The sequence below is a fragment of the Piliocolobus tephrosceles genome, chromosome 1 (genome assembly GCF_002776525.5).
Source record: "Piliocolobus tephrosceles isolate RC106 chromosome 1, ASM277652v3, whole genome shotgun sequence".
NCBI classification, from domain to species: Eukaryota; Metazoa; Chordata; class Mammalia; order Primates; family Cercopithecidae; genus Piliocolobus; species Piliocolobus tephrosceles.
In genome coordinates this window covers 70,003,143-70,030,175 of record NC_045434.1, presented here as the reverse complement: position 1 = coordinate 70,030,175, position 27,033 = coordinate 70,003,143, and the positions used below count along the sequence as shown (strand labels likewise).

Genomic DNA, 27,033 nt, shown 5'->3' with positions numbered 1-27,033 from the left:
CTAGGAATCAGGAGTCCTGGGTTGAGTCAAGGAATTCACTTGATCTCATCTATAACATGAGGGTAAGAGCTGAGGGGCTCTAGGAGTTCTATGATTTAATACTCAAGGATTCTCTACAATAATGATACTCATGAAGGACATATCCCTGGATGCTCTCTTTCAAAGTACATATGCTACCCCTCCCAGATGCAAATACATTGCCCTCACCCCCATTCCCATTTCACAGGGAGCCACTATCACCTTTGGAAGTGTACTCTTAGACTTTATAAAGGGTATGTGTTCTTAGAAATGTTAGCAAAGTAAAAGGGAAATTTATCATAGTTCTATCATAATTATAATACAACCTTTTGTACATTTCCTTCCAGTCTAAAACAAGCAATGAATGACATCATTTCCCTGCTCAAAATTCTCACTGACCATTAGATAACATTCAAATTTCTTGCTTAATCAGGTATATATATACAATTCGGCTTCCATAATAAGGTATCAACCCATCAAATTCATTCAACCAATACACAAGCAGCAGCACAAACTAAGCACTGTACTAGGCACTATTCCTCCACAGAATTCTATGCCTTGGCCACATTGTTAAATAACGTGAAGCTATAATCAGTTTTCCTCCTAGTGTAGTTAGTGGTTTTATTTCTTAAGTATCATTTTGTTCAAGAATTTCATTTACTCCATTTTCTTTAATCATATCACAAGCGGTGCATACTTTTTAGTATTATAAGGATCACCTGAAGTCAGGAGTTTGAGACTAGCCTAGCCAACATGTTGAAACCCCATCTCTACTAAAATACAAAAATAGGCTGGGTGTGGTGGCTCACGCCTGTAATCCCAGCACTTGGGAGGCTGGATCATGAGGTCAGGAGATCGAGACCACCCTGGCTAACACGGTGAAACCCTGTCTCTACCAAAAATACAAAAAATTAGTCAGGTGTAGTGGTGGGCACCTGTAGTCCCAGCTACTCGGGAGGCCGAGGCAGGAGAATTGCTTGAACCCAGGAGGGCAGAGGTTGCAGTGAGCCAAGATCGCGCCACTGCATTCCAGCCTGGGCAACAGAGCATGACTGCATCTCAAAAAATAAATAAAAAATAAAAATACAAAAATTAGCCAGATGTGGTGGTGCACACCTGTAGTCCTATCTACTTGGAGGGCTGAGACAGGAGAATCACTTGAACTCAGGAAGCAAGGGCTGCAGTGAGCCAAGATCATGCCACTGGACTCCAGCCTGGGCGACAGAGTAAGACTCCATATCAAAAAAAAAAAAAAAAAAAAAGTTTTACCTGTTTACAATTCAAGATCCAAAGTTATCTGTCAGCCATCAGTTTTAAAAACTTTCCATTTATAATGCTGCTTTGTTCATAGTAGCTACACATTGTATAATGATAGCAGCAATAATAATATAGCAGCTACCGTTTCCTGGCTGTTCACTACATGTAAGAAACCATATTGAACACTTTACAGGAATTATTTACAATCTCTAAGCAACCTTATGGAAGAACTTATTTGGGTATGGTGACTTTGGGAGAGAATATTGTATTTATGTGTCCACGAAGAAGCGGGACAGTTGATCCAGTTAGCTTCGAGAAATGTAAAAATTAATGAGATGGTTTATAGGGTCCAATAACATGTGCTAAGGAGCTCTAGACTGAAGCCACATTCTTAAGTCTCTGCTCATGAGGTTCCCCACGAAAACTGAGCAGAGGATTGCCCAGATGGGTCTGTCTAATCAATGGCTAACATATTTATAAAAGTACCTTTTAAATTCAGCAAAAGGTCCAAAGTGCCATCAACAATGTAGCCTAGATCCTCAAAAGCTACATGTTTGTTTTCCACACCACGGCAGGGAACATGCACCCCAGACGAAATGTGTTAGTGGAGAGGCGTAGGGGGAGTGTGTTCTTGAAGCCACAAGGTAAGCACAGTGCATATTCCTGAGTCTCAAAGACTTTTGTATGTGGGGAGGGGATGCAGTATTGTTTTACAATTACTATTTTTTAAAATAAATAGACCTATTATGGAACACAATGTAAAATTTGCGTGGATTTGCAAGATAAAAAGGCTTCAAAGAAACCTCAGAATCTTATTTCACTGGTCCCCTGAGATACTCATTTCATATCACCTCTACAGTCAAGTACATAAGCAGAAAAATTTGAGAGGCACTTCATGAGACAAGGTTGATTCCTGTATTGGTTTCTGTGAACTTGCTCAACTGCAGAGTCTAAGAACTAGGCTTTATGCTGCTTCGAAATCCCTAAGTAATCTTCTGCCAGGGTCCTTAACAGGTAAATAACGACCAATGTCTGCTCCAAATGTGGATTGCCACAGTGTCTGATGAGCCCCAATCGAATGGGAGGCAACAGAGACAGCAGGAAGAGACCTAAGAATCCCCTAGAGGAAGCCTGTGTGACCCACAGCCTGTGGGCTGAATGCAGCCCAATGCAAATTTGTAAACTTTCTTAAAACATGATGAGATTTTTTTGCGACTTTTTTTTTTTTTTTTTAGCTCATCAGTTATCATTAGTGTTAGTGTATTTTATTTGGCCCAAGACAATTCTTCTTTCAGTGTGGCCCAGGAAAGCCACAAGATTGGACACCCCTGCAAAGTTTACTTATATTTCCACTCTTCAGTGGGCTTGCTAGCTAGTTAGTCTAAGAAGACACCAAGTGGCACCTGAGATAACTGTTGGAGACACTTTAGTGCTGTCAACCACAGTCTACCTCTGTCACTCCCCATTTTCCATCTTTCCTGGATCTTCATCTCTTCTCTCTTCTACAGACAGCCTGCTTCATTTCCTCCCCATTGACTTTCTTTCTTGCCTCCTCTTGGATATGATTAGTTCAGCTTTCTAACAGCACTTAGGTCTAAGGAGACTGCTGGTCCCATCTAAGAAAAACTGCTTTTGAAACTATGAAGGCAGCTAGGCTGAATGTCTTTAATCACATTGGAGTAGTAGACAAGGATAAGAACTGTAAACAAGTAAATTGGTTTTTCATGGAAACCAGAAAAGAAGACACTGAACAATTTTTAAATCTATCCCCTTAACAATGCAGCTTGAAACTGTTCAAAATGACTTTATATCAAGCAGGGATTCATTAATTAATGTGATACTGATATCACGACCAACTGTCCTTGATTTTTCATACATGACTCTAAGTTACGACAAAGAGTTCTGTATTTAGGCAAGATATAAAGAACTTCCTAACAGCTAGGAAGCTTAAATATGAGAACAGGTGAAGGTAAGTACTTGTAGAATTTCTTCTTTATAGGTGTTAAAACAGAAAAAAAATTCTTTCAATTATCAGAACAAAGGACTTTATTTGGTTGCCCTTTTAAGATCCTTAAATATCAGTAATTCTTAGATTAAAAATTTTAAGATATACACTGAAACCATATTGCCAAAAAGAAACCTGAGTTGTGTGTCTGTCAAAGACCACTACTCTAAAACTACTTTACTTGCAAACTCTATATAGAAAAACCCAAGCATAAACCAACAACACTGATTTATACATAAAGCAACATGATAGTTACTACAAACATCAGGTATATGTGCCTAAAATCAAAAGTAGAGAATGAAAAGAAATACCACGTAAGTCTCTGAGGCTATTTTAAAAGAATAACACAGTGAAGTTGAGAAATCCCCTTTAACTCCTACCTCAAATTTGAAAAATCTCTGGAAACAAGCAGAAAAACATTCTGTTTTGTTTTCTTTCTTTTTTTTTTTTTTTTTTTTTTTAAAGGTTCTCATTCTGTCACCTAGGCTGGAGTGCAGTGGCAGGATGACGGTTCACTGCAGCCTCGACCTCCTGGGCTCAAGCAATCCTCCCACCTCAGCCTCCTAAGTAGCTGGGACCACAGGTATGCACCACCACAGTTGGCTAATTTTTTTATTTTTATTTTTTGTAGACAGAGGATTTCACCATGTTATTCAGGCTGGTCTCAAACTCCTAGGCTTAAGTAATTCTCCTGCCTTGGCCTCCCAAAGTGCTGGAATTACAGGCATAAGCCACCACGTCTGGCCTAGAAAAATATTTTAAAGGATAAACTCTACCACTTTTTTTTTTTTTTTTTTTTTTTTTTTTGCCAATTTTCAAAACATTTTTCCTATAAAACACAAGGTGTTAAGTTTCTGGGCATGCCCCATTCCCTACCACTACATTCTATAATTGCAATTTCTAGGCTTGGTAAAACAGTATCCTTATTCTCTACAAGTGCAGTGGCACACTACAGGCATTAAGAAACATGATCAGAGAAAAATAAACTATTACCTCAGAAAATAATTTCTCAGTTTATTCCCATAAAAACTCAAAAAGAGATGGTGATATCAAAGAATCCTGGATTTTTATCCTTAAGTCAAACAGATGTATTGCCAAGGCTCTGGTTATGCTGCTGTTTGAGCTTGGCTGAGTATATCACTATGCTTCTCTGAAAATGAGAACAGCCAGACCTCTAACATTCCTTCAACCTCTTCTAATCTGTAATTTTATGATCCTGAAAGTGTTTTCAAAAGCACTCATGAGCCTTTCTCATAACTTCTTCTCCCTCCATTAACCTAAGATGCCCAAAGAGTAGATTATGCTAAGATGAGCAAGCATTCCTCAATCTTCTTCCTTTTCTCCTTTCTATACACAGCCACTCCTCTCTTTCCCTAAAAGACTAATTACCTGGTGGTAAGTGAAATGAATCAGGGTCACTAAATCTAACCATTATCATCTTTTAATGTAATGGAGATACAGAATCAGTTCCTGATTAAATTTGAACTCATCCATAAATTTTTAAGGACATCAAATATGTGCAAACTGTTGAGTCAAATTCTAGAACTTTCACTTCAGTATTCTGATATTCTAACTACAATATAGAATCTTACTGATTCATACTAATGATTCAAACTATATTTCACGAGTGAATAAACAAGATTAAATAAAACAAAGATATCACAACATAAAATGTGCTTTGCCTACCTTTGCTTTACTCATGTTTAACACCTCATAGAACACTCTTCAATAAGCCAAGATATTTTTCAGAAAAATAATGCTGTCTTGGTAGCCCATATTGCCAAAGAGCTTGCTAAAACACAGAATAACAAAGTTTTATAGTCCTTATGATAGTCAGAGTCTTCCAAGTCTCCCTCTTACAGCCAAAATAATAATGTTTACCCTACATGCAACTATAATCATCTTAGCACCCAAAAGTAAAGGAACAAAAAAGCAGAAAGCTTGAACTCAACCATAAGATGTCTATATAGCGATGAGAAAGGAAGGGAAAGAAGAACAGTACATACTCTCAGACTTGAGGAAGTTTGAAAGACATTGGAGAGACTATGTGATTCCAACATACTAAAATCATGATGTATGCTTATCTAAGGGTACAGGCACTGCCTTTTAAGATTATACAATTTAAACTGCATAGATTTGTCAGACATGATGCAAAAATAACCAAAGACAGATCTAACATTATACTGGAAATTGTATACAAAATTGAGAAAACTAGAAACTGCAAGTTAAACTCAAGCTTTAAACAAAAATGTTTCCATAAAGTTTTATAAAGATGAAGCATCTTGCATTTTAAGCAACTGTGGGGCTTTCAACATCCCAAATTCAGAATTTGCTTTTCTTTAAAAGACATCACTTTAAAAATGCTTAATAAGGGAATCTGATATTCCACATTTACAGATACATATTAAGACACACCATCAGACTGGTGAGGCCATTTGACTCAGTTCCCTGGTTTTTCCACTAAAGGAGAACCACATAAATCATCTAATTCTTCACTTTACCTTTACTAACAATATAGTTACCCATCCCCATTCCAAAAATTCCCAGAGACAAGTCCATAACCTCCTTCTGGCAATATGCTCTGTTGTTACTATCTTCTCTCCCCATGAAACAGAAGGAAATACAGTATGTTCAGAATCTTCTTAGAAGAGAATTTCACTTATAGAGAAATTCTATTGTAATTTAGAACTCTTAAACTATTTTTCTTAACTAGGCTTTTTTAAATGAATAGAATCTTAAAAGCCTCATTTCTTTTCACTCTCAAAGTTATAGCAACTGTGGAACTGTTATTAAGAAGTCATATAAATTTAATTAAAAAGCAGCAATCATTGTAAATAGTGTTTATGTAATACTCTAAACCAATAGATAGATACTGGAAGAATTTATCACATAAGTAACATAATGCTTTATCCAAATATCAGAATGACAGGCCAATCTTAAGGCCACAAGATCCATACAATACATTAAAATGATGATCAGTAGTAAATACACTAGGGAAGGAGGTGAAAGGTAAATATAGTTTTCTAATGCCACAGGATTCTTTTTCTCAAAATAATAAAAATGTTCACTTTAAATATTTGACCTCAAGGATTCCAAAGCTCTCTTTCGGGGGAAAAAAAACCATAAGGAACAAATAAGACAACATAAGAACAAAGGCAAATTCTTATAAACCTTAAAATTAAGCACAATGTATACCTTTATACTATCAGAAAGGAAGCTGGAATGTCTAAACTTTCTATAAATTCTTTAAGTGTTCAATTAGAAATGCTGTTACAATTGGTCAAGAATTTAACTTTCTTCTAAGGGAGTCAGACTTCATTAAATGGATTTAGGAGAAAGGTTAAAAAAATTTAATCTGTCATTGGTGACAACTTTGACCAAGGAAAAGAACATCTTTCTTTTGCAATGAGCATTCCATGTCAGCTAGGGCACAGAAACATTAGTACTGTGTTCCTATACAGACAATCTTTCCCTGCAGCATCTGTTGCTAATTGAAAGGGACTAGAATTACAAAATCCTAGTCAATTTCTCTCACCAGCTCTTGCTGTGTATAAAGATTTTCTATGCAGGAGCTGAGCATTAGTCTTCCACTGCAGCTGATGACTAAAGAGCAAAGAGAAAGAAACACAGAAGAAAGCATTTTTTGTATCCAACAATATATGGAACTAAACTGTGGGAAGGTGGACAGCTAAGCATGTCTTTTGTTAGCTCAAAAAATTACCATTCTATAAATACAACTATTCACCTATAAAGGTCTATTAATATCCTAGTTAACCAATTGTATATTTCTTCTGTTTGGGTAGACTCCTTTTCATGTAAATCTTCAAAAGTAACCGTCAATATTATACCAATTGTGTCTTTTATTTCTGGCTCCTAGGCACAGTGCCTGGGACACAGGAGGCATTTAATAAATGTTTGTTGACTAAATATATCAATCTTGTATTTTGTAGCACTGTCCATTCAAGGCACTCAAAGCACCACCAAAACCCTCATCACATTCGTTTTCTTTACGTTCCATTGAGCATGCAGATCTACATCAAGTTCTTTTGCACTTTTACAAGTTATAGGTTAAAAAGTTTAAAACATTATCTAAAGCATACTCAGCCGCAGGAAGAAACAAAGATTAGAGGATGAGTGGAGGCCAGTCAGCTGACTACACTATTCCAGGCAAGAGATGAAGGCAGCCTAAACTCAGGTGGTGGAATGGACACCTTCCAGTGCTCCCCATGCAAAGCACAATGACTGCCTCTGGATGGTACAGTTTGCTCTGGCACAGGTGGCATGTGCTACATCAAGAAAAGAAAGCTGGGCTGGGCACGGCGGCTCACGTCTGTAATCCCAGCACTTTGGCAGGCCCAGGTAGGTGGATGACCTGAGGTCAGGAGTTCAGGACCAGCCTGGCCAACTTGTGAAACTCCATCTTTACTAAAAGTACAAAAAATTAGCCAGGTATGGTGGTGGCCACCTGTAAGCCCAGCTACTTGAGAGACTGAGGCAGGAGAACTGCTTGAATCCAGGAGGTGGAGGTTACAGTGAGCCAAGATCACACCATCACACTCTGGCCTGGGTGACCTAGCAAGACTCTGTCTCGGAAAAAAAAAAAAAAAAAAGGCTGAAAAACCCTGGGGGAATAAAGAAGACAGAACAGGGAGATAACTCAGGGTTTTTTTCTATTCCTGTTCAATTAAAGGAATTTAGGCACCTAATTCCATAAAATGTGCCACAAATTTGTAAGCTGGTTCTATGTGGCTGGTGGGCTGGTGAGATCATTTGTATCAATTAGAAATATTTTTTAAATGTTATCAAAAACAAATTCATTATTACATGCATTGTAGGACAACTACGCTACCTAGCCGGGGTACTATTTTAAATATAGAGACAAATTTTTTTAAGTTTTTGTATATGACAATAGAAAATGTTACAACCAAAAGCAAAACTAAAAGCCACAGCAACTATGACAATAAAATTTCATTTTAATTCCAGGTTTGGAATGCTCCTCTAATAGTTATAAACTAAAATATCAAAGTTTAATAGCTTAAAGTTTACAAGTTCAAAGATGCAAAGCTGTTCACAGGGGCCTTGTACTTGAAATGAGTCAAGTCAGACAGAATAAACTTCCCTACAGTCTCACATTTCCGAGGCAGGTCTTCATTCTTAGGTGACAGACTAACTAGAGCCTGGAATTCTCATTTCCTAGCCCATCCTTTCAAATGGGCATTTTGCTCCTTTTTTCTTATTTTATACTATTTCAGAAAACATTGACTGCCTAATTATCCATTCTCTATTCCATAAAGTCCTCCAGCATTGTACTCAATTGCTTATTCAAATGCCGTATTTATTGAGCGGGGTACACGAACTGTTTGAAAGTTCCTGGAATCACATTACTCTAATTAGTGTATTATCCAAAGAAGACCAACGACAGAGACTGGCACTGTCCAGAGGGAGAAGTCTGCAGCAGCTGGGGCCCCGTTCTTCTCCCAGTGCTGCAAGGTGACAGGGGAGATGTGGTGCTGCTCCACCCTACACACATTCGTTTTGGCTCACCTCGGTCTCTAGCCTCGCTTCCTGCCACCACCTCATTATTTATTCAGCTGGCTTTTAGGTAATTCAATTACCTGAACCCCTGGGCCTGCTGTATTGTGGGGAACTGGACCTGAGTGCGGACCACACTCAGCTAGTTCAGGCTAGGCTTGGCTACATATCTCACTCCACTTTTCTCCCACTACCTAGCTCTGAATTTCTTGTTGTCGTGGTGACCTGGCAACCATGTTCTGAGCTTCCCTGCAATTATCTGTACAACTTGGGTCAAAACGCCTTAATTCCACTTGATTCAGCACTCCAGAGCCAAGAATACTTGTTCAAGGGAGTTTATAGGTATCATTACTATACGGTTTTCTCGTGAGATAAAATAAGAAATGAGTAACTACCACATGACTTCTGGTTGACTGATTATAATTCTGAGCTCTAAACAATCTTGCTTACTCTCTCACCCTGTATTTCTAGTAGGAAAAAAACCAACAGCATGCTCCATTTTCCATTGATCATATCACAACTCCATTCTGAATAGCCATCGGGTGTCACAGTGTTACCCAACCAAAGCCATTACAGTTGATTGATGAGAAAAAGGCTAACTGAAAATTGTGAGAATGACAGGCATAGCTCTCTCGCTCACTTGCTCTCTCTCTGCCACTCTGCTGCTGTGTTAGACAGAGAGCTACATGCATTGCTATTACAGGAGCTTCAGAAATCCTACTTGCCTTATCCTCACTCATTTTTTAAAACCTTAGCATTTTTAAACATTTATTCGAAGGAAGAATTTGTGAAGAATTGCTTAGAAGGACTAAGACCTGGTAACCTAACGGAGATTAAAATTTATAAAATTTTATGGGATACAGAAACTGATGATTTGATAAAAGTAGTTAGCCAATTGCTCTGGTATATGATGTTTAAGACTCAGCATTACATCTTCGTTAAACATCAGAGGCAAAAGACAGTTCACTTTCTTCTTTATAATAATGCAGTGGTAAGGCCAATTACTGAATAGCTTGCAAAAGTCAATTGATATATGAAAATAAAAAGCATTACACTGTAGCTCATACTTCATAAGTCTCTAGTCTCATGTTCCTCTTCTGAAAAAGAAATTTGCCCAAGATCATCAAGAAAAAGGTTTGGGGTAAATAAAAGATTAAGATTAACTTACTTTTAATAATCTAATCTAAAGTTTGACATAAACCCTCCACTCCAAATATCAGGTAGTACTATGAAATGTACAGAGATACTGTTTTTCACCTTTTCTGTATCAAAACATCAATTCATTAAACTTCTCTTGGGATGTGCTAATGCGTCAGTTGCTAAGATGCCAAATAACAGGGACTGAACTCTTCGCTCTTACTTTGTCTCATTCTCACCACTAGAGACAAATCACATTCTGGCCTGATAGGAGAATCATGATTTCAGACTAGTCTCTTACAATATGGAGCAACCTTAACTGAGATGTGATGGTGACTGGCCCATGGATTCCAGGGTTCTAGACCCTCAAGTCCTCCTAAAGTGATCCTTTGATCTTCTTTGCACCACAAAGGCCTTGCCTAGACAACGTACGACTTACATTAACTTGAAGACTTTTTTTGCTTGTATTCTATACTCATATTACAAGTTTCATGGATATACAGTGGTGAAGTGTATCAAGAAATTTTCTTTAGTGGAAAAGCATCACTATTCTATGGCAAACTGAAAAATTAACTGATTCTCCTGAAGAAGAAATAGATTTGGTTTTTTTTTGATGATAAGAACTGAGGGCAAAGAATTAAACATACTTGTTAATCATTCAAGGAAAACATTAAAATACTATGTACAAGAGAGCTAGCTATTGCTGAAGTTTTGCTTAAGGGTAAATAGAACAGTTACTGTCTGAAACATAATATTTAAATATTAACCATAAATATTTTACTCAAAATTATTCCTGTAGTTCCCTCTTGCTGCCACCTTCTTTCTGTTTTAGGAAAAAAAGTAGTACCTCCTGGTTATGTCATTATTATTTGGAAATATACATCTATATTTATTTGCTTTCCCTATCAATCTCACATTCTTAAAATTAGATTTCTCATGTTTGCTGAAATTATCCAGGTCCCATAAATTCTCATATCTAAATATTTCTTTCTTATTTAAACAATTTTGTTTGTTGAGAATCTTGACATTCAACTTTCACCCCAAACAAAAGTTGTTTTGGCTTCATTCCTCTAAATGAAAGTATTTTCCATAAATCCCTTATTTCCACATGATATACTTTATGTACAAATTATATAAATGAGTAAAAATATATACTCAGAAAGTCATCCAAATGAAATAACTTTTTAACTCTACTAACATTAGATAAGAAATCAATATTTACCCTTGGGGGAAAAAGCCTGCCTTAATAAGATAAACTTCAATTTTGAGTACATTTTGTGTAAGGAGGATGTCAGATGATCTGACATCTGTGATTTTACTTACACCCAACAAATCTATTTTACTACTGTTAAACTGAGGCCTAGAAAGTCTTAAATAAATTTCCTGAAGTCAAGCAATGAGTTTATACCTGATCTGGGACAATATGCAGGTTTGGTAGTTCTCAATTCCGTGTAAATGTTCTAAACCTTAAAAACTTCTGCTAGCCTAAAGATATTTTAAACCATCCATGGTCTGAGTCCTAGTTTTAATTATCAGATACATAACTATTACATGGAGCTCCATGCCTACAAAGAAACAAATGCCATGGAAAGCATGTTTATGGAAAAGGGCAGGGAAAACTATTCCCCAAAACATATTCATGGATTATTTGATAAAGTCAGGCTAGAAGAACAAAGAAAAGTAGTCAATAAATGTCATGCTCTAAAACTGAATTTTTACAGATAGTTTTCAGCATGATTTTTCTATGTTTCACTTTTCACTGTCAGCTGTGAGCTGTTTCCAAGTGTGAAATTGCCTGAGAGAGGAAGCAAAGCTGTCATTTGACATCTGGGAGCATGGAGATCGGGCTGCAGTGAAAAGCATTTTGGACTTCTTCAATTTACACATATATGCACCTATAAATCCTCAAGTCTGAAAAGTATTCATGACAAATATCAATGTAAATTTCAAGCATTTCAAATTAAAGACTCATAATGGGGCAGAAAATAAAAGTGAAGGACACATACTGATAGGATACCGTATCAACTTGTTCAAAACTAGAATGGGAAACTTAAGTGACTATATTAGGTTAACTAATACAAATAATTTTATACATTTGTGTCAGATCGTATATTAAGCTTTCAAATATCATTTTCTTGTATTTTTGTTTAAGAGACAAGGTCGTGCTATGTTGCCCAGGCTGGAGTGCAGTAGCTATTTGCAGGCATGATCATAGCACACTGCAGTCTCATATTCACAGCCTCAAGCAATCCTCCCACCTCAGAATCGGTTTTCTTTTTTTTTTTTTTTTTGTATTTTATATGCTTAGTAGTACAGGTTCTATTTTCTAGCTGTTTTTGAATGATAAGAGTCAAGAAAAAAAAGTGGTAAAAAAATACTTTCTTGACATTTTATTTTTCCTTTATACTTAAAACACTATAACCAAAGGTTTATTCTTTATCATAAGTTAATAAATCAAATGATAAAGCACATAAAATCTTTTGGCTAAAACTTTTGTGTTTATGTGTGTAAAAACGGATATAAAATCAGAGTAACCAAAATAAAGTCCTCCAGAGAAAAATAACCAATTTACTCCAGTTTTTATTCTCTAATCTCTCACAACAAAAAAAAAAGAAGAACCTGTATAAAAGTATCCTAATAAAGTATCTAAAAGTCTCCTAATGTGGAAACCAGACAGTGTTATATTTACATTGTCATACTATACAATCTGTTCCTACTTTGTGGACTATTTCTTTTGCCTTTTCTCTTCCTGAACTCCATTCTGTGTTTCTGTCGTATGAAAGGAACCCATTTACCATGAATGATGTTTATTTAAAATAAAACCTTTCTAGAGAATCATCCTAGATAATCTAAGGATACAAAGTGAACCTAAAAGGAATGGCTTCTACTTTGAAAACAGGGCTGGGTTTGATCAGTGAATTCGTATTCTCAAGACCCTCTTGATGGGTCTGCAGCTGCAGCCATTTATGCGCTGGCTTTTTCACAGATGTAGACAGAGAAAGCTCCATGGTTTTTGTCTTTTTGTTGTTGGATTTGTTTTCTTTAATATAAAAAAGTGGCAACTTTTTAAAAAGTTCTCAGTTTTGTTATAGAAACTTGTGAATCTTGGGCATCCTTGGGAGTATACGTTGTTGAAATAATTACGACTTTTTAAAATCTAGGATCACAAAGTTGGCAGAAACTATACTTAAATAACAGAAGGTGATCATTTGCATTTCAAAATTTATCTGTCTTGCTTTTCCCCTCAATTAGACCAAAACATGTTGATTCACAGGTTTCTGTGTGTGTGTTTTTTCTTTTTTAAACTTATTTATAGAGCAGAATAATGGCCCCCCTGCTAGTTTGGCATTTGCTCAAGTTTCTGTCCATGCAAATCGAATCTGTTACTGGAAATTTTTCTCAAAATATAAAGGCACATCATCCACAAGATAAAAAGATACACTGCTGATATTATAAAGTACAGGGCAGGTGGATAATGTTTTCAGGACAAATATGTGATAAGGATTCCCAGGAGGTGAAGTGGCAGGGTAGAGGGTGCACACTGTTTAAACAGAAGTGAGTTGCTCTCATCGTAATCTTGTGACAACTTTTCTTTCTAACCAAACATCAGCTGCTTAACATGCTTTAGAGTTACTTGGACAATAATACTAAGGTTAGACTTGGGAAGTAAGAGGGAGGGGATCATATGAGAGGAAAATACTTCAACCCTTGGTGTTCCTAAGGGTAGATCAAAAGGTGGTTAAACAATCTATGTCCCATATAGTTACTGATTTGTATTTTTAAGCATTGAAATATTAACATATTATCATTGCTTCCATCCTTCGAGGAGAGGAAAACCTATCTGTAGTTTTGATTTATCAGTAGCACTGCTATGAACTTTTGGGGCAAACAGTAATTCACAAATTTTTGCTCTAATTCCCCTTGAGTTGTAAGTGAGGGGTGCAAGCACATAGACTTAACCGAGTTCTATAACTCTCTAGATTTAAGGTCATCTTAATTAGAACATTGGTGTTATTTTTCTGTTAAGGCCATTACTTGTTTTGTTTTACCTAGTTGCTAAAATTAACAGGCCCAATGAATGGAAAGCCTTTCCACATTGTTCACAAAGCATGCCATAACACTAGAACACTTTTGCAACTCACAAAGCTTGGAAGCACAATTCTTTTATGCAAATAATGACAACAAAGCACCTCTTCAGACTACAGCTTTTTTCAAATGCTAGTGAAGGACAACCTGGAAGAGGACAGCAAAATCCATTAATGGTAGACTGCCACCTGCTGGTCAACTAAGAGACTTGTAATTTCTGGGACAAGGCTTAAAAATTAGAACTTAGAAACTGATCTGTATTAAATTTGGTTTATTTCATTATATGAAATTGAAAGTGTATATCTGTTGATGAATGTAATATGGTTCTGTTCTACACACAGTAAAACTCTCAGGATACCAACATGTTATGGACATTAAAGTAAATGTGACTGTGCTTGAGAATAAAGAAAAACAATCTGCTATAATGCTCAAGCGCAAATTTACAGATAGTTTCCAATAAGTAACAACATATACACTTACTAGGAACCAGGGGAAAAAAAGGAAAATAACAACAAAAATTAGAAATAAGGGCTACTTACAAATATTAAACAATATTCCATAAATGTTTGGTTTTGTTATATGGTTCCCACCAGACTTCACTTTAGGATGTAACAGGCTTGATTCAAAAAAAACTCCCAAATTAAGTTTGATCCTAAAACTTTCAAATTCATTATAATGAACAAATATATTTCTAAGTACACTGGAACCTAAAATGTTATTTCTTATCAAATTAGAAAGTGGGGAGGATCTGGCTTTTTCTTAATCAAGTAACTGTAATAAAGTGAATTCAACATGAAATTTTTTATTATATTAACTAATATGATTTCAAAATATAGTATCACATTATCTATTTGAGAAAAAAAAATGTAGGTGTGCTCTATTGTGTGTAAGAATAAATAAAAACCAAACAGTCTTAATTTGAAGGAAGAAGGAGGAAAGAAAATAAAACCCTAACAGTTGCTTTCAGGAACGTTTTGGGATATTTATTTTATAGGCTGGAAAACTTTGGTATTCTCTACTGCATAAATAATTCTTAACAATGAAAGTTGTAACTAGAAACAATCTAGCTCTTCTAATCCTTATTATCATCACTTCCCGAAAGTTGTAACTGGAAACAATCTAGCTCTTCTAATCCTTATTATCATCACTTCCCATTATGCAGAGAAACAAGGTTAGCATCAATACATTAGTTAGCTGGTAAGTATTAAATACTATATTGATCAACACCTAAGCAGACTATGTCAAAAAAATCAGCTTGAAACTCCTTTGAAGGCCAATGGGGTGACAGGTGAAGTGACTCTGGCCATCCAAAGAGGCCAAACGGTAAGCAAAAGGTGAACAAACTTTGGATTCATAACACAGCCCCATCTGCACTGATGACTAAGAAAAACCAACTCAAATGCAATTAATTCATATGCTTATGCTACCTATAATTGTCAGTAAAAGAGCTAATAAATACATTTTGCTTTATTTATTAGAATAAATCTAAATTTTTAGAATAAATTATTAGAATTATTATTAGAATAAATCTCTAATTTTTAAAAAATAAAGACAATACAGTAAGGGCAAGATAAAACTGTTGTGTCTACAAAAATCTGTTATAAAATGCCAGGCTGGCATATCACTAAAATCATATTGCATTTTTAAAACCTCCATTTTGCCAGGTGCCATGGCTCATGCCTGTAATCCCAGCTATTCCAGAGGCTGGGACAAGAGGATTGCTTGAGGCCAGGAGTTCAGGACCAGTCTGAGCAACACAGCAAGGCCCTGTTCCTACAAAAAATAAATAAATGAATAAATTAGCCAGGAGTAATGGCATGCACCTGTAATCCCAGCCCCTTGAGCCCAGGAGTTCTAGACCAGCCTGGGCAACACAGAAAGACCTCATCTCTACAAGAAATGCTTTAAAAAAATTAGCCAGACGTGGTGGTGCACACCTGTAGTCCCAGCTACTCGGAAGCTGAGGCAACAGGACTGTTTGAGCCCAGGAGCTGGAGGCTGCAGTGAGCCATAACAGCACCACTGCATTTCAGCCTGTATGACAGAGTGAGATACGTCTCAAAAAAAAAAGAAAGAAAGAAAGAAAGAAAAAAATTACGAATCTAAAGAGCGTCAGGGTATTTAAAGGTCCCTGTAAACACTAAGAAGCTAAGACATTTCTAAGAATTCACTGCAGTTCTTGTGAGATATAAACTCATTTAACAATAATAAATATATGGACACACATACACATATATACCTATGAATTACTTAATTGGTTCAGCCCCAAATTTTCTTTTTTTGAAGGGTTAAACAGATAACCCAATCCAACACATATGTAAACTGCTAGTGAAAAATACAAAAATACAACTTCTATAAAGAAATGAGAGCTGCCGAATCACTTTTTCAAGTGAAACATTTTAGGAGATTGCTCTAACCTGGGGCACAGTACATTCTCTCTATGGCATCGCTGTCACAGGAATCTTCAACCTCACTCCACCTGCTAAAATACGTTAGCTGAATGTGTCCTAAAAACAAAACGACAGGAGAAATCAAAACATTTTTCTCTTCCATTTTCTGCAGAAGTGAACTGTAATTACTCCTTTTGTAGCTAAAAACAGTATCATTAAGAATAATGGCATCATTAAGTACTAGAAGCTATTACTGGGGGTGAATTTGCTGCACTGATAATGAAGCTCTAGACAGGAAATGAAGATACTAATTACAAGATAAAACGCCTACTCAGTTAATTGGAAGCAACAGCGAATAAAAAGAAATGCATTTGCAAAAGTTCCTGACCTCTATCATTCAATAAGATGTTGTTTGGGTTCAAATCGCGGCACACAATTCCCTCTCTATGTAAAGCATCAAGGGCTACCACCATTTCAGCTGCCCATCTTTGAATGCAGCCCTCTGGGATGTAAAACCTGGAGGTTAGTGCTAATTTTTTATCAAGGTCCTCAAAAATCTGATGGATTTCCTTGTCTCCTTCTAGCGCTAAACCACTTTCTCCCTTGGTCTCAGAGTCTCTCTGGAATAAAGAAGTTGGTTCCTCTTTAGCCAAATCATCAGTCTGATCTGTAAACAGCAATACTTCTTCTGTTTTAAAAGTGTCTGTGCTTGCAATACATTCATTAGCACCTGAGAGTGGACTACAAATATGGAATAAGCTTTCTTCTGTGTTGTTTGCAGTTACTGCTGACTCAACCACCCCAAGTCCTTGAAACCTAGGATCTGAGCTGGGTAACAAAGACATGTCTCCTGAACTACTATGATCAACAGCTGCTACAAATAACATCCTGGGATCGTCCCGTGCATAGTGTTTCTCTGTTATCCTATGGGATTTGGGCCCAGAGGGATCACTTAGCTCCTCCATGCCTTTCTCCTCATGTGCTTGGCATTGTTCAGTACTAAGTCTGAGGCATAAAACGTCAGGGGCTTCCAAGAGTTTATTTTCTATTATCCCTATATTAGTTTGTGTAAATTTAGTAGGTCCCATTGCTGCAGCTTCTCTTGTTGGCTCCAATTCACCAGGTAAATTGACAAGAAGATCAGGTCTTCCTTCATCAGTACCACTGACATCATCAAAAGCAGCATCTTTAAATGAAATAACTGGCACTGAGTCATCTGAGCCCCTGCTAATGGTGTCCTGAGCTTTAAACTCTACCTTGCTTTCACTAGTATTAAAACTCCTAGAAGCACTGTCTCCATCTGGAAGAGTAAAGAATGGTTTCAAAGGTTCTGATTTTAGACTATACAATTTTTCTCCAAAGTCAAGTCCCAGGAGTTCACTTGCGCTATCCTTACTGTCTATCCTAAAGAATTCCATGGGGCTATTTTTTGATCTACTGAGGGAATCTGATGTTCTTGGAGAACTAACTGCTTCTGGGTCATCGTTGGGGAAGAACTTCAGCTCGTGAGCTCTGAGCTGTGTGCTGGGGCTGTGACTGTCAGCAGCAAGGTGTGCTGGGAAGCTTTGAATAGCTTTAGTATCAACACCATTCTCTTCAGTCTTCATGAAGGGCTCCTCATTCAAAGACCCTGGTTCAATCTTTTCTTGCCCATATTCATTGCATAATGTTAAATAACTAGTAGTACATTCTTCTTCTGAACTCGAACCAGAATCTGGCCACTTCGGAGAGCTATCTTGGCCATCATCTTCCTGGTTGCTGTCATCTTGAGAACTTGGAGTAAGACTACTCTTCAAAGGCAGAGCTCTAAGCACGCTTCCACCATCACTTCCTCTGGATTCAAAGCTACTGCTGTCCTGAGGACTAGAAGTTGGCTGTTGCAGGTGAACTTTTGCAAGTGTAGATTTTTTCACTTCCTTGATATCAAAGCTTTCTTCAGGACTTCTGTTTAGAAATTTACTAATATATGACCACAGTTTGCCACCTGTGAACAAGTATAACAAAACAAACAAAAGTATTAATATCTCCAAATTAACAGTTATTTAAGCCATTAGAAAAGCAAAAGCTATCTTAAAAAATCAATCAAAACAAGTCAATAATACTCATTAATATCAAGTGTGCCATAAGATAAGCATATTTAATAAAATGGTTGTTATTGCTGAATGGTGAGTATGGTTTCAAGCATATCTCCTGATATCAATTTTTTTAAGTGACAACCTATTTCTTCCTTTGAAGGGAAATTAGTTATAACAAACACTAATATGAAATTTCACAGCTAAAATTCTACTCTAAAGTTAAATATCATTTAGTCTTAGAAGCATCTGTTTATGTTCTGCTCTGTTTACATAATAATTTTTTCAAGCATGGCCCCTTGGTCAAAAGGAAATAAATAAGTGCTGTTTAAATTGTATACTACAATGGGGGGGAAAAAATCAACAATATTATTATTCCATTTTGAAAATGTCCGGTCCAGGATTGGAGGAATTTGGCATGTGGTATATAATTATGCCTTTATAAATAACATATTAATAATATATTTCCCCTTTTATGCCCTGCCACATATGTAATACGTTGTATAAGTAAAGCTACTGAGGAAGATTAATTGGACAACCATTAATGAAGCAAGTTATGGAAATTCTGACTGTGTATTCTGACATATATCTTTAAAACTAAAATCATAAAAATCACTTTCATGTAAATCAGAGAAATAAAAAAAAATCCAGTATTTTACCAGCAATACTTGTAGTTATTATTTCACCATAGTTTTATTTTATTTTAACCATTAAAACACCTCAATCCCTTTTGTCAATTATAATGTTTATGTTTAACAATTATAGCTAAGTATCAAAACTTGCTATAACAGTAGTGACTAGGAACAGTATTATAAGAAAGAATAATTAATTAAATTTGATCCAGAAATCTCAAAAGCAGTAACTGCAGAAGTATACTTTGTGGAGACAGAATTGCAGTTGCAAACAAATGAAAAATTAAGAATGATGTGTTCAATGATAGGCTGGATTAAGCAAATGTGGCACATATACACCATGGAATACTATGCAGCCATAAAAAGGGATGAGTTCATGTCCTTTGTAGGGACATGGATAAAGTTGGAAACCATCATTCTGAGCAAACTATTGCAAGGACAGAAAACCAAACACCGCATGTTCTCACTCATAGGTGGGAAATGAACAATGAGAACACTTGGCCAAAGGGTGGGGAATATCACACACTGGGGCCTGTTGTGGGGTGGGGGGGGAGGGATAGCATTAGAAGATATACCTAATGTAAATGATGAGTTAATGTGTGCAGCATGCCAACATGGCGCATGTATACATATGTAACAAACCTGCATGTTGTGCACATGTACCCTAGAACTTAAAAGTATAATAAAAATAAATAAATAAAAATAAAAAAGAATGATGTGTTAAAAATAAATCCCTCTATTCATATAAAGAAGACAATTTTTCAGCACATGTTTAGTGTAATCATTAAGCATCATATGCCAAGAGTACCTAAACCAGAAAATAATCATTGACAGTCAATTGCATGTGTAAAAAAGTCAACGGAAATATCAAAAATACCTCTTCCTACATTTCATTTCAAGAAATTCAATAAATACATATAGCACCTGACATGGTACCTAGCATAGAATAAATGCTCAATAAAGGCTAATAGTCATAATATTAACCATAGAATTCTCATACACCTCTTTGTAGCAGTGATGTAGTTAACCATCTTCCCTATTCTATTTATTTAACTTTTTTTTTTTTTTTTAAAAGACAGAGCCTCACTCTGTAGCCTAGGCTGGAGTGCAGTGGCGGGATCTCAACTCACTGAAGCCTCCAACTCCTAGGTTCAAGTTATCCTCCTGCTCAGTCACCCAATTAGCTGGGATTACAGGCATGCACCACCACAGTCAGCTAATTTTTGTGTCATATTCCCCACTTTGATAACAGTTAGTGGTACAGGACATTATGGCATTTAACTTTTTCCTTTCATTTTTTTCTTAGCTAATGCTTTCTGTCCTCTCCAGAGTATATTCAGTGTTTCACATTTCCCCATATTTCAACTGAAGTTTAAAAGGAGCTATGCATTGAGTCTATATTCTTTAGTCTGTTGACAACAATACTCACATTGTCTTACCACAAATACCTACATTGTGTCAGTCTAACAATGCTTGAACCTAAACCTAAGATTCCTGTGTGCAATCCAAATAAAATGACTTGGGTGGTTTTCAATTCTCCTAGATGATGACTACTTTGAGGAAAGGATCAAGTCTTTTTCATCTTTGTATGTCTACTGCCTACACAATGTGCACGACATAAAAGTCACTGCTTGTTAAATCAGATGATGAGATGTACCGTATAAGCAGTACCTGCATCTGTAAAGTTCCACTGATCAGCAAGGAACAGTACCTTTTAATAAAGTTCTAAGAAAAGCTCCATTCATTCCTAGGCCAATTCCAACTGAATAAACTACTGAAATCTAAAATTCAATGTACTTAAAGTCTTCATTTTTGGGGATAATGCTATAACTACAACTAGATCCTTACTTTAAGTCCCTCCTGTAGCATTCTACCCTACTAACTGCTGCCTAATTAATCTTCTATTTCAGCACAGATCTTATGCCATTTCTGCATTCAAGAAGCCAAATTCCCTCCACCTACTGAATCATGTACCAACTCTGCATAGGCATTTGAACTCCTGAGTAATACAGTTATCAACCCATGATTTGGTCCTCTCCCCTTACTCAATACAGAATTCATGATGGGCTTTTCCTCATACCATGCTTATACTTGTAATGTTTTTTTCCTAATAGTTTCCCCAGTATCTGCTTGTGAAAATCTTACCTATTCTTGAAGGTCCTTCAGAATCTGTTTTCTTTTACCAATTTCTTTGTATCCCTTAACTGGACACAATATATATCTTCTCTGAATCCTCTATCATTCACCTCCATACCCTTTATGGCATTTACAACATCATATTAATATTACTTTTATGCTTTTATTATCTCCTTTACGAGACTGAAAAGTCTTAATAGCTGCAGGCAGAGGATTCTATCTAGCTTGTAAAACAGGTATTAAATAAATATTTATTAAACTGAGTTATAAAAAGATAATATCTTTATAATTTTTTTGAAAAACTTTCAAGGAAAAGAATCTATAAGTAAGAATCTATAAGGATCTATAAGTATAACATCATTTTGGGGGTCATATGTTCTTCCAAAGATATACATTAACCTTAAAAAAAATCTGTTATTGCTAAAGTACCTAAAATTTGTCTAATTTTAAGACTATAAATGATACTTTTCTAAGTCTTTTTGAAGGACATAAAATTGTAGATATTGAACCATTTTAAGATATGAAACTAAGAATTCATAATGTTTAATTAAAACTCTTTGTCTCTCCTCAGATTTTAAATCTCTCGGTTTTCTATAAGATTGCAAAGTGAGTTTGTTAATTTGCTTGGTCAGAATTAGTACTTAAATTTCATATGTATAATAAAACACTGCTATCGCAGCAATCAAAAATCATCTTTTGGCCAAGCAATTCAACGTGAAAAAAATCTGTCCTACATATAATTCTCAAAAAATACAACAAACAAAAACATGTATGTATAAATACATGTATTTATATTGAGTACTGGAAACAATGTAAACATCAGTAATAGCCATTTGCAAATACACAATGCTTACCATGTACCAGATACTATTCTAAGCCTTTTACATATACAACTATTTAATCCTCACATCAACCCTATAAGATAGGTAATTAATATTATCTCTATTTTACAAATGAGGAAACTGAGGCACAGAAAGGTTAAATAACTTGCCCAAAGTCACACTAGCAATGGTGAGCCAGCATTTATATTCACACAGCATGGCTCCATAGTGCTTATTTTTAATCCCTATACTGTACTGCCTCTCTTAATACATACCTAAATATACTGATATATTAAAGGTGTCCAAGGTACACTGTTAAGATGGGGGGAAAAATGCAAGCTCAAGGCAATATGTAACACCCATTTAAGTTTTTTAAAAATAGACAGGTAGGGAGTGAATGCTTATAAACATAGAAAGTTATTGGAAGATATATGATAACCGTTAAAAGAGTGCCTATTTCTGGGGAATAGGTCTAGGCAACAAAGTGAATAGGAAGGGATAATTTTTATTTTTACTTTACAAACTTCTATTTTGTTTGAATTTATTTTATAAATTAGTTTTATAATTTTAGAAAACTAATTAATAAAAGGAGAATCATTTTACTCCTTGGGGCCTTAAGTAACTTGGAGAGAAATTCTTTTCTACCTCCTTTCTATTTTGTATATCCACAGTCAGAGACTTTTGCAACTTCTGTCTTTTAATTTGGTCTTTCATCTTTTCTCTGACTGACCCAGTATTCAACAATTATACACTGAGTACCTTCTAAACACCAAGTATTTTACTAATTCATCATATAGATGATGAATATTACACAATCCCTAAGCTGAGAAACTTAAACTCTCATGGCCTTGACTGAATACATTCTGCTTCCCAACCTTTCTCTCTCAAATAGTTTAAGAAAGGGCTTTATTAAAAGGAATAGTAAACATTTTAAACCTCTCTCCTAAAATCCTGCCTGATATATCCTAACTGTCTACTCAACATCACCTGAATATTTAATAAGCATCTCAAATTCACATGTCCAAAACAGAATCCCTGATTTTCCTTCTAAATTTACTTCTTCCACAGCTTAGTATATGGAAACTACATTATCTCAATTATTTGAGCCAAAAACTTTGAAATCATGTAAGACAGAATCATGCCCATTCTACCTTCAAAATACATTCAGATTCTAATAACCATTCTTCACCACCTATGCCAGCAGTCCCCAATCTTTTTGGCACCAGGAACCAGTTTCATGAAAGACAATTTTTTCATGGACAGGGACAGGGGTGGGGGTGAGGATGGAAATTGTTTTGGGGTGAAACTGTTCCACCTTGGATCATTAGGCATTAGATTCTCCTAAGGAGTGTGCAACCTAGATCCCTTGCATGTGCAGTTCACAATAGGGTTTGTGCTTCTATGAGAATCTAATGCCACTGCTGATCTGACAGGAGGCGGAGCTCAGGCAGTAATGTTCACTTGTCCGCCACTCACCTCCAGGTACCTGTCTGTGGCCAGGGGACCCCTGACCTACACCACTAATGCCCTGTCCAAGCCATCAGCATTTTCACCTGGGGTGCTGCAACAACTCCAAAATTGGTCTCCCTGCTTTTTGTTCTGCTCTCCTACATTCTGTTTTCCACCATGTAGCAAATGATCCCTATCTCATCAATCCTTTGCTCAGCATGACCCAATAATGTCTTAGCTCATTTAGAATAAAAGTCCAGTTCTTAACGTGGCCTATAATGCTATACAGGATCTGCCTGCCTGCCTCCTCACTTCTCTAAGCATTCTTCCTACCGCTCTTTCTGTTCTGCTTCAGCCACACTGATCCTGCTGCTTCTTGAACACCAAGCACACCCCTGCCTCTAAGCCTGTGGACCTATTTGTTTCCTCTTGCCAAGACATCCTTTCCTTACATATCTACAATGCTCCCTCTCTTGCTTCCTGAAGGTCTCTGGTCAAATGTCCCTTCTCAATAAGATGACCACCCTATATAAAAATAGCAAACCACCCCTTCTCACCCCTTTAGCATTCCCTTCCCCTTTCCTTTAGTTTTTCTCCATAGCATATTTACCTCCATCTGTCATATATTTACTTAAATATTTGCTTATTATCTGTTCTGCCTCTATAATATAATGTAATGTAAGCTCCATACAGGCAAAGTCTTCTGTTTTGTTCACTGCCAAATTAGAACTATGCCTGTGTCCCAGCAAGCACTCAATATATTTCTAATGAAATGAATTAAAAACGGAAAGAAAGAGTCCAAGACACTCACATAAATCATGAGTAGTTCTGTAAGCAATGGAAAGCTAAATCTACAAATCATAAATATTCAAAGCATTCATGTTATGGAGAAAACAACTGTTCAAGGTTTGCTTTCTCAGTAATAACTATTCGCACATATGAAAAGTTACTTTTCTATGACACAGACCAACTTCCTAATCTACGGAGGTGTCACTGATGTGTAAAAGAAAACACACTGTTCATCACCCAGTTCACTGCACTGCTGAAGCCAAATCTGAGAAATTACTGCAGATTTTCCTCTTCCTAATCTCAAATCCATATTGTGTGTCAGATTGTGTCACCCCTCAAGAAGTCCAATGGTTTCCCAATGCACTTGAATAAAAGGCAAAGTCCTTACTCTGCTGTACAAGGCTCCTGTCTACTTCTCCAACAGCCTCATGTACCAACAAGTGCCTCACATTGTCCTCGCTCTGCTCCATTCCGACCAAATGATGCCTTTCTTGGTCATCAAACATCCCAAGTTTGTTTTTACACTCATCCCCGTACCTGTATCTTACATTCAAATGTTGTTTCTTTCGTCATTCAGAACTTCTCTTAAATGCCACCTTCTCAGAGAGAGCTCCCTCGACTACTTAATTCAACATAGTCCCCCAGTTGTTATCTGTTAGATCTCCCTTTGTTAAAGATCTGTATAGTTCCTTTTATTATCCAATGTTCTCTTGCTTTTTGTTTTTCTGTTTGACTTTTCACAACAAGAATTTAAGTTTCAGGCCTGGCGTGCTGGCTTACACCTGCAATCCCAGCATTTTGGGAGGCTGAGGCATGAGAATCGCTTGAGGCCAGGAGTTTAAGACCAACTTGGGCAACACGGAGAGACCCAATCTCTACAAAAACTTTAAAAACTTAGCCAGGGATTACATGTTGCACGCATGTAATCCCAGCTGAGGCAGGAGATAACTTGAGCCCAAGAGTTCAAGGTTACAGTGACCTATGATTGTACCATAGCACTCTAACTTAGGAGACAGAGCAAGACCCTGACCACCCCCATCCAAAAAAAAAAAAGAATGTTCTTGTCTTGCTCACCTAAAAAGGAGCCTACTATACAGTACATGCTCAATAAATTTGCTGAATATTTAATTAATCCAGAGTCTCTATTTGCATTATAACTTACTATCTTTCCATCTTAAAATTAAACAATAGACACCTAAAATGAATGGTCAAAAGAGACAAATTTTATGGTCATGTGACCACTCAAAGTCAAGTATGGTCGATAGTAAAGAAGGATCTAAAATAGTAGAAAATCTAAAAGTCATAAGTCGGTAGGGCGGAGCAAGATGGCCGAATAGGAACAGCTCCAGTCTCCAACTCCCAGCGCGAGTGACACAGAAGACCGGTGATTTCTGCATTTTCAATTGAGGTACTGGGGTCATCTCACTGGGGAGTGCCGGACAATTGGTGCTGGTCAGCTGCTGCAGCCCGACCAGCGAGAGCTGAAGCAGGGCGAGGCATCGCCTCACCTGCGAAGCGCAAGGGGGAAGGGAATCCCTTTTCCTAGCCAGGGGAACTGAGACACACAACACCTGGAATATCAGGTAATTCCCACCCCAATACTGCGCTTTAAGCAAACGGGCACACCAGGAGATTATACCCACACCTGGCCAGGAGGGTCCCACGCCCACAGAGCCTCCCTCACTGCTAGCACAGCAGTCTGCGATCTAACCGCAAGGCAGCAGCGAGGCTGGGGGAGGGGCGCCCGCCATTGCTGAGGCTTAAGTAGGTAAACAAAGCCACTGGGAAGCTCGAACTGGGTGGAGCTCACAGCAGCTCAAGGAAACCTGCCTGTCTCTGTAGACTCCACCTCTGGGGACAGGGCACAGCTAAACAACAAAAGGGGAAGCAGCAGAGGCCTGTGCAGACGCAAACGACTCTGTCTGACAGCTTTGAAGAGAGCAGTGGATCTCCCAGCACGGAGGCTGAGATCTGAGAACGGACAGACTGCCTGCTCAAGTGGGTCCCTGACCCCTGAGTAGCCTAACTGGGAGACATCCCCCAATAGGGGCAGTGTGACACCCCACACCTCACAGGGTGGAGTACACCCCTGAGAGGAAACTTCCAAAGTAAGAATCAGACAGGTACACTCACTGTTCAGCAATATTCTATCTTCTGCAACCTCTGCTGCTGATACCCAGGCAAACAGGGTCTGGAGTGGACCTCAAGCAATCTCCAACAGACCTACAGCTGAGGGTCCTGACTATTAGAAGGAAAACTATCAAACAGGAAGAACACCTATACCAAAACCCCATCAGTACGTCACCATCATCAAAGACCAGAGGCAGATAAAACCACAAAGATGGGGAAGAAACAGGGCAGAAAAGCTGGAAATTCAAAAAATAAGAGCGCATCTCCCCCTGCAAAGGAGCGCAGCTCATCGCCAGCAATGGATCAAAGCTGGTCAGAGAATGACTTTGACGAAATGAGAGAAGAAGGCTTCAGTCCATCAAACTTCTCAGAGCTAAAGGAGGAATTACGTACCCAGCGCAAAGAAACTAAAAATCTTGAAAAAAGAGTAGAAGAATTGATAACTAGAATAATTAATGCAGAGAAGGTCATAAATGAAATGACAGAGATGAAAACTGTGACACGAGAAATACGTGAGATCCACAAGCTTCAGTAACCGACTCGATCAACTGGAAGAGAGAGTATCAGCGATTGAGGATC

General features: G+C 37.2%; 1 protein-coding gene across 15 annotated transcripts in view; it reads right to left on the bottom strand.

Annotated features, from left to right (window-relative positions):
- Nucleotides 1-27,033, bottom strand: part of RPS6KC1 (ribosomal protein S6 kinase C1) — a 218,062-nt gene that overhangs the window by 15,616 nt on the left and 175,413 nt on the right. For 14 of the 15 annotated variants that reach the window (XM_023203758.1, XM_023203767.1, XM_023203768.1 and 11 more), the window contains 2 exons: nt 16,814-18,409; nt 16,453-16,542 (listed from right to left, as the gene is read on the bottom strand). In XM_023203758.1, the coding sequence (XP_023059526.1) occupies nt 16,453-16,542; nt 16,814-18,409 (1,686 nt within the window). The remainder of the gene's footprint in view (nt 1-16,452; nt 16,543-16,813; nt 18,410-27,033) is intronic. The other variant, XM_023203755.1, reaches the window with a different exon arrangement.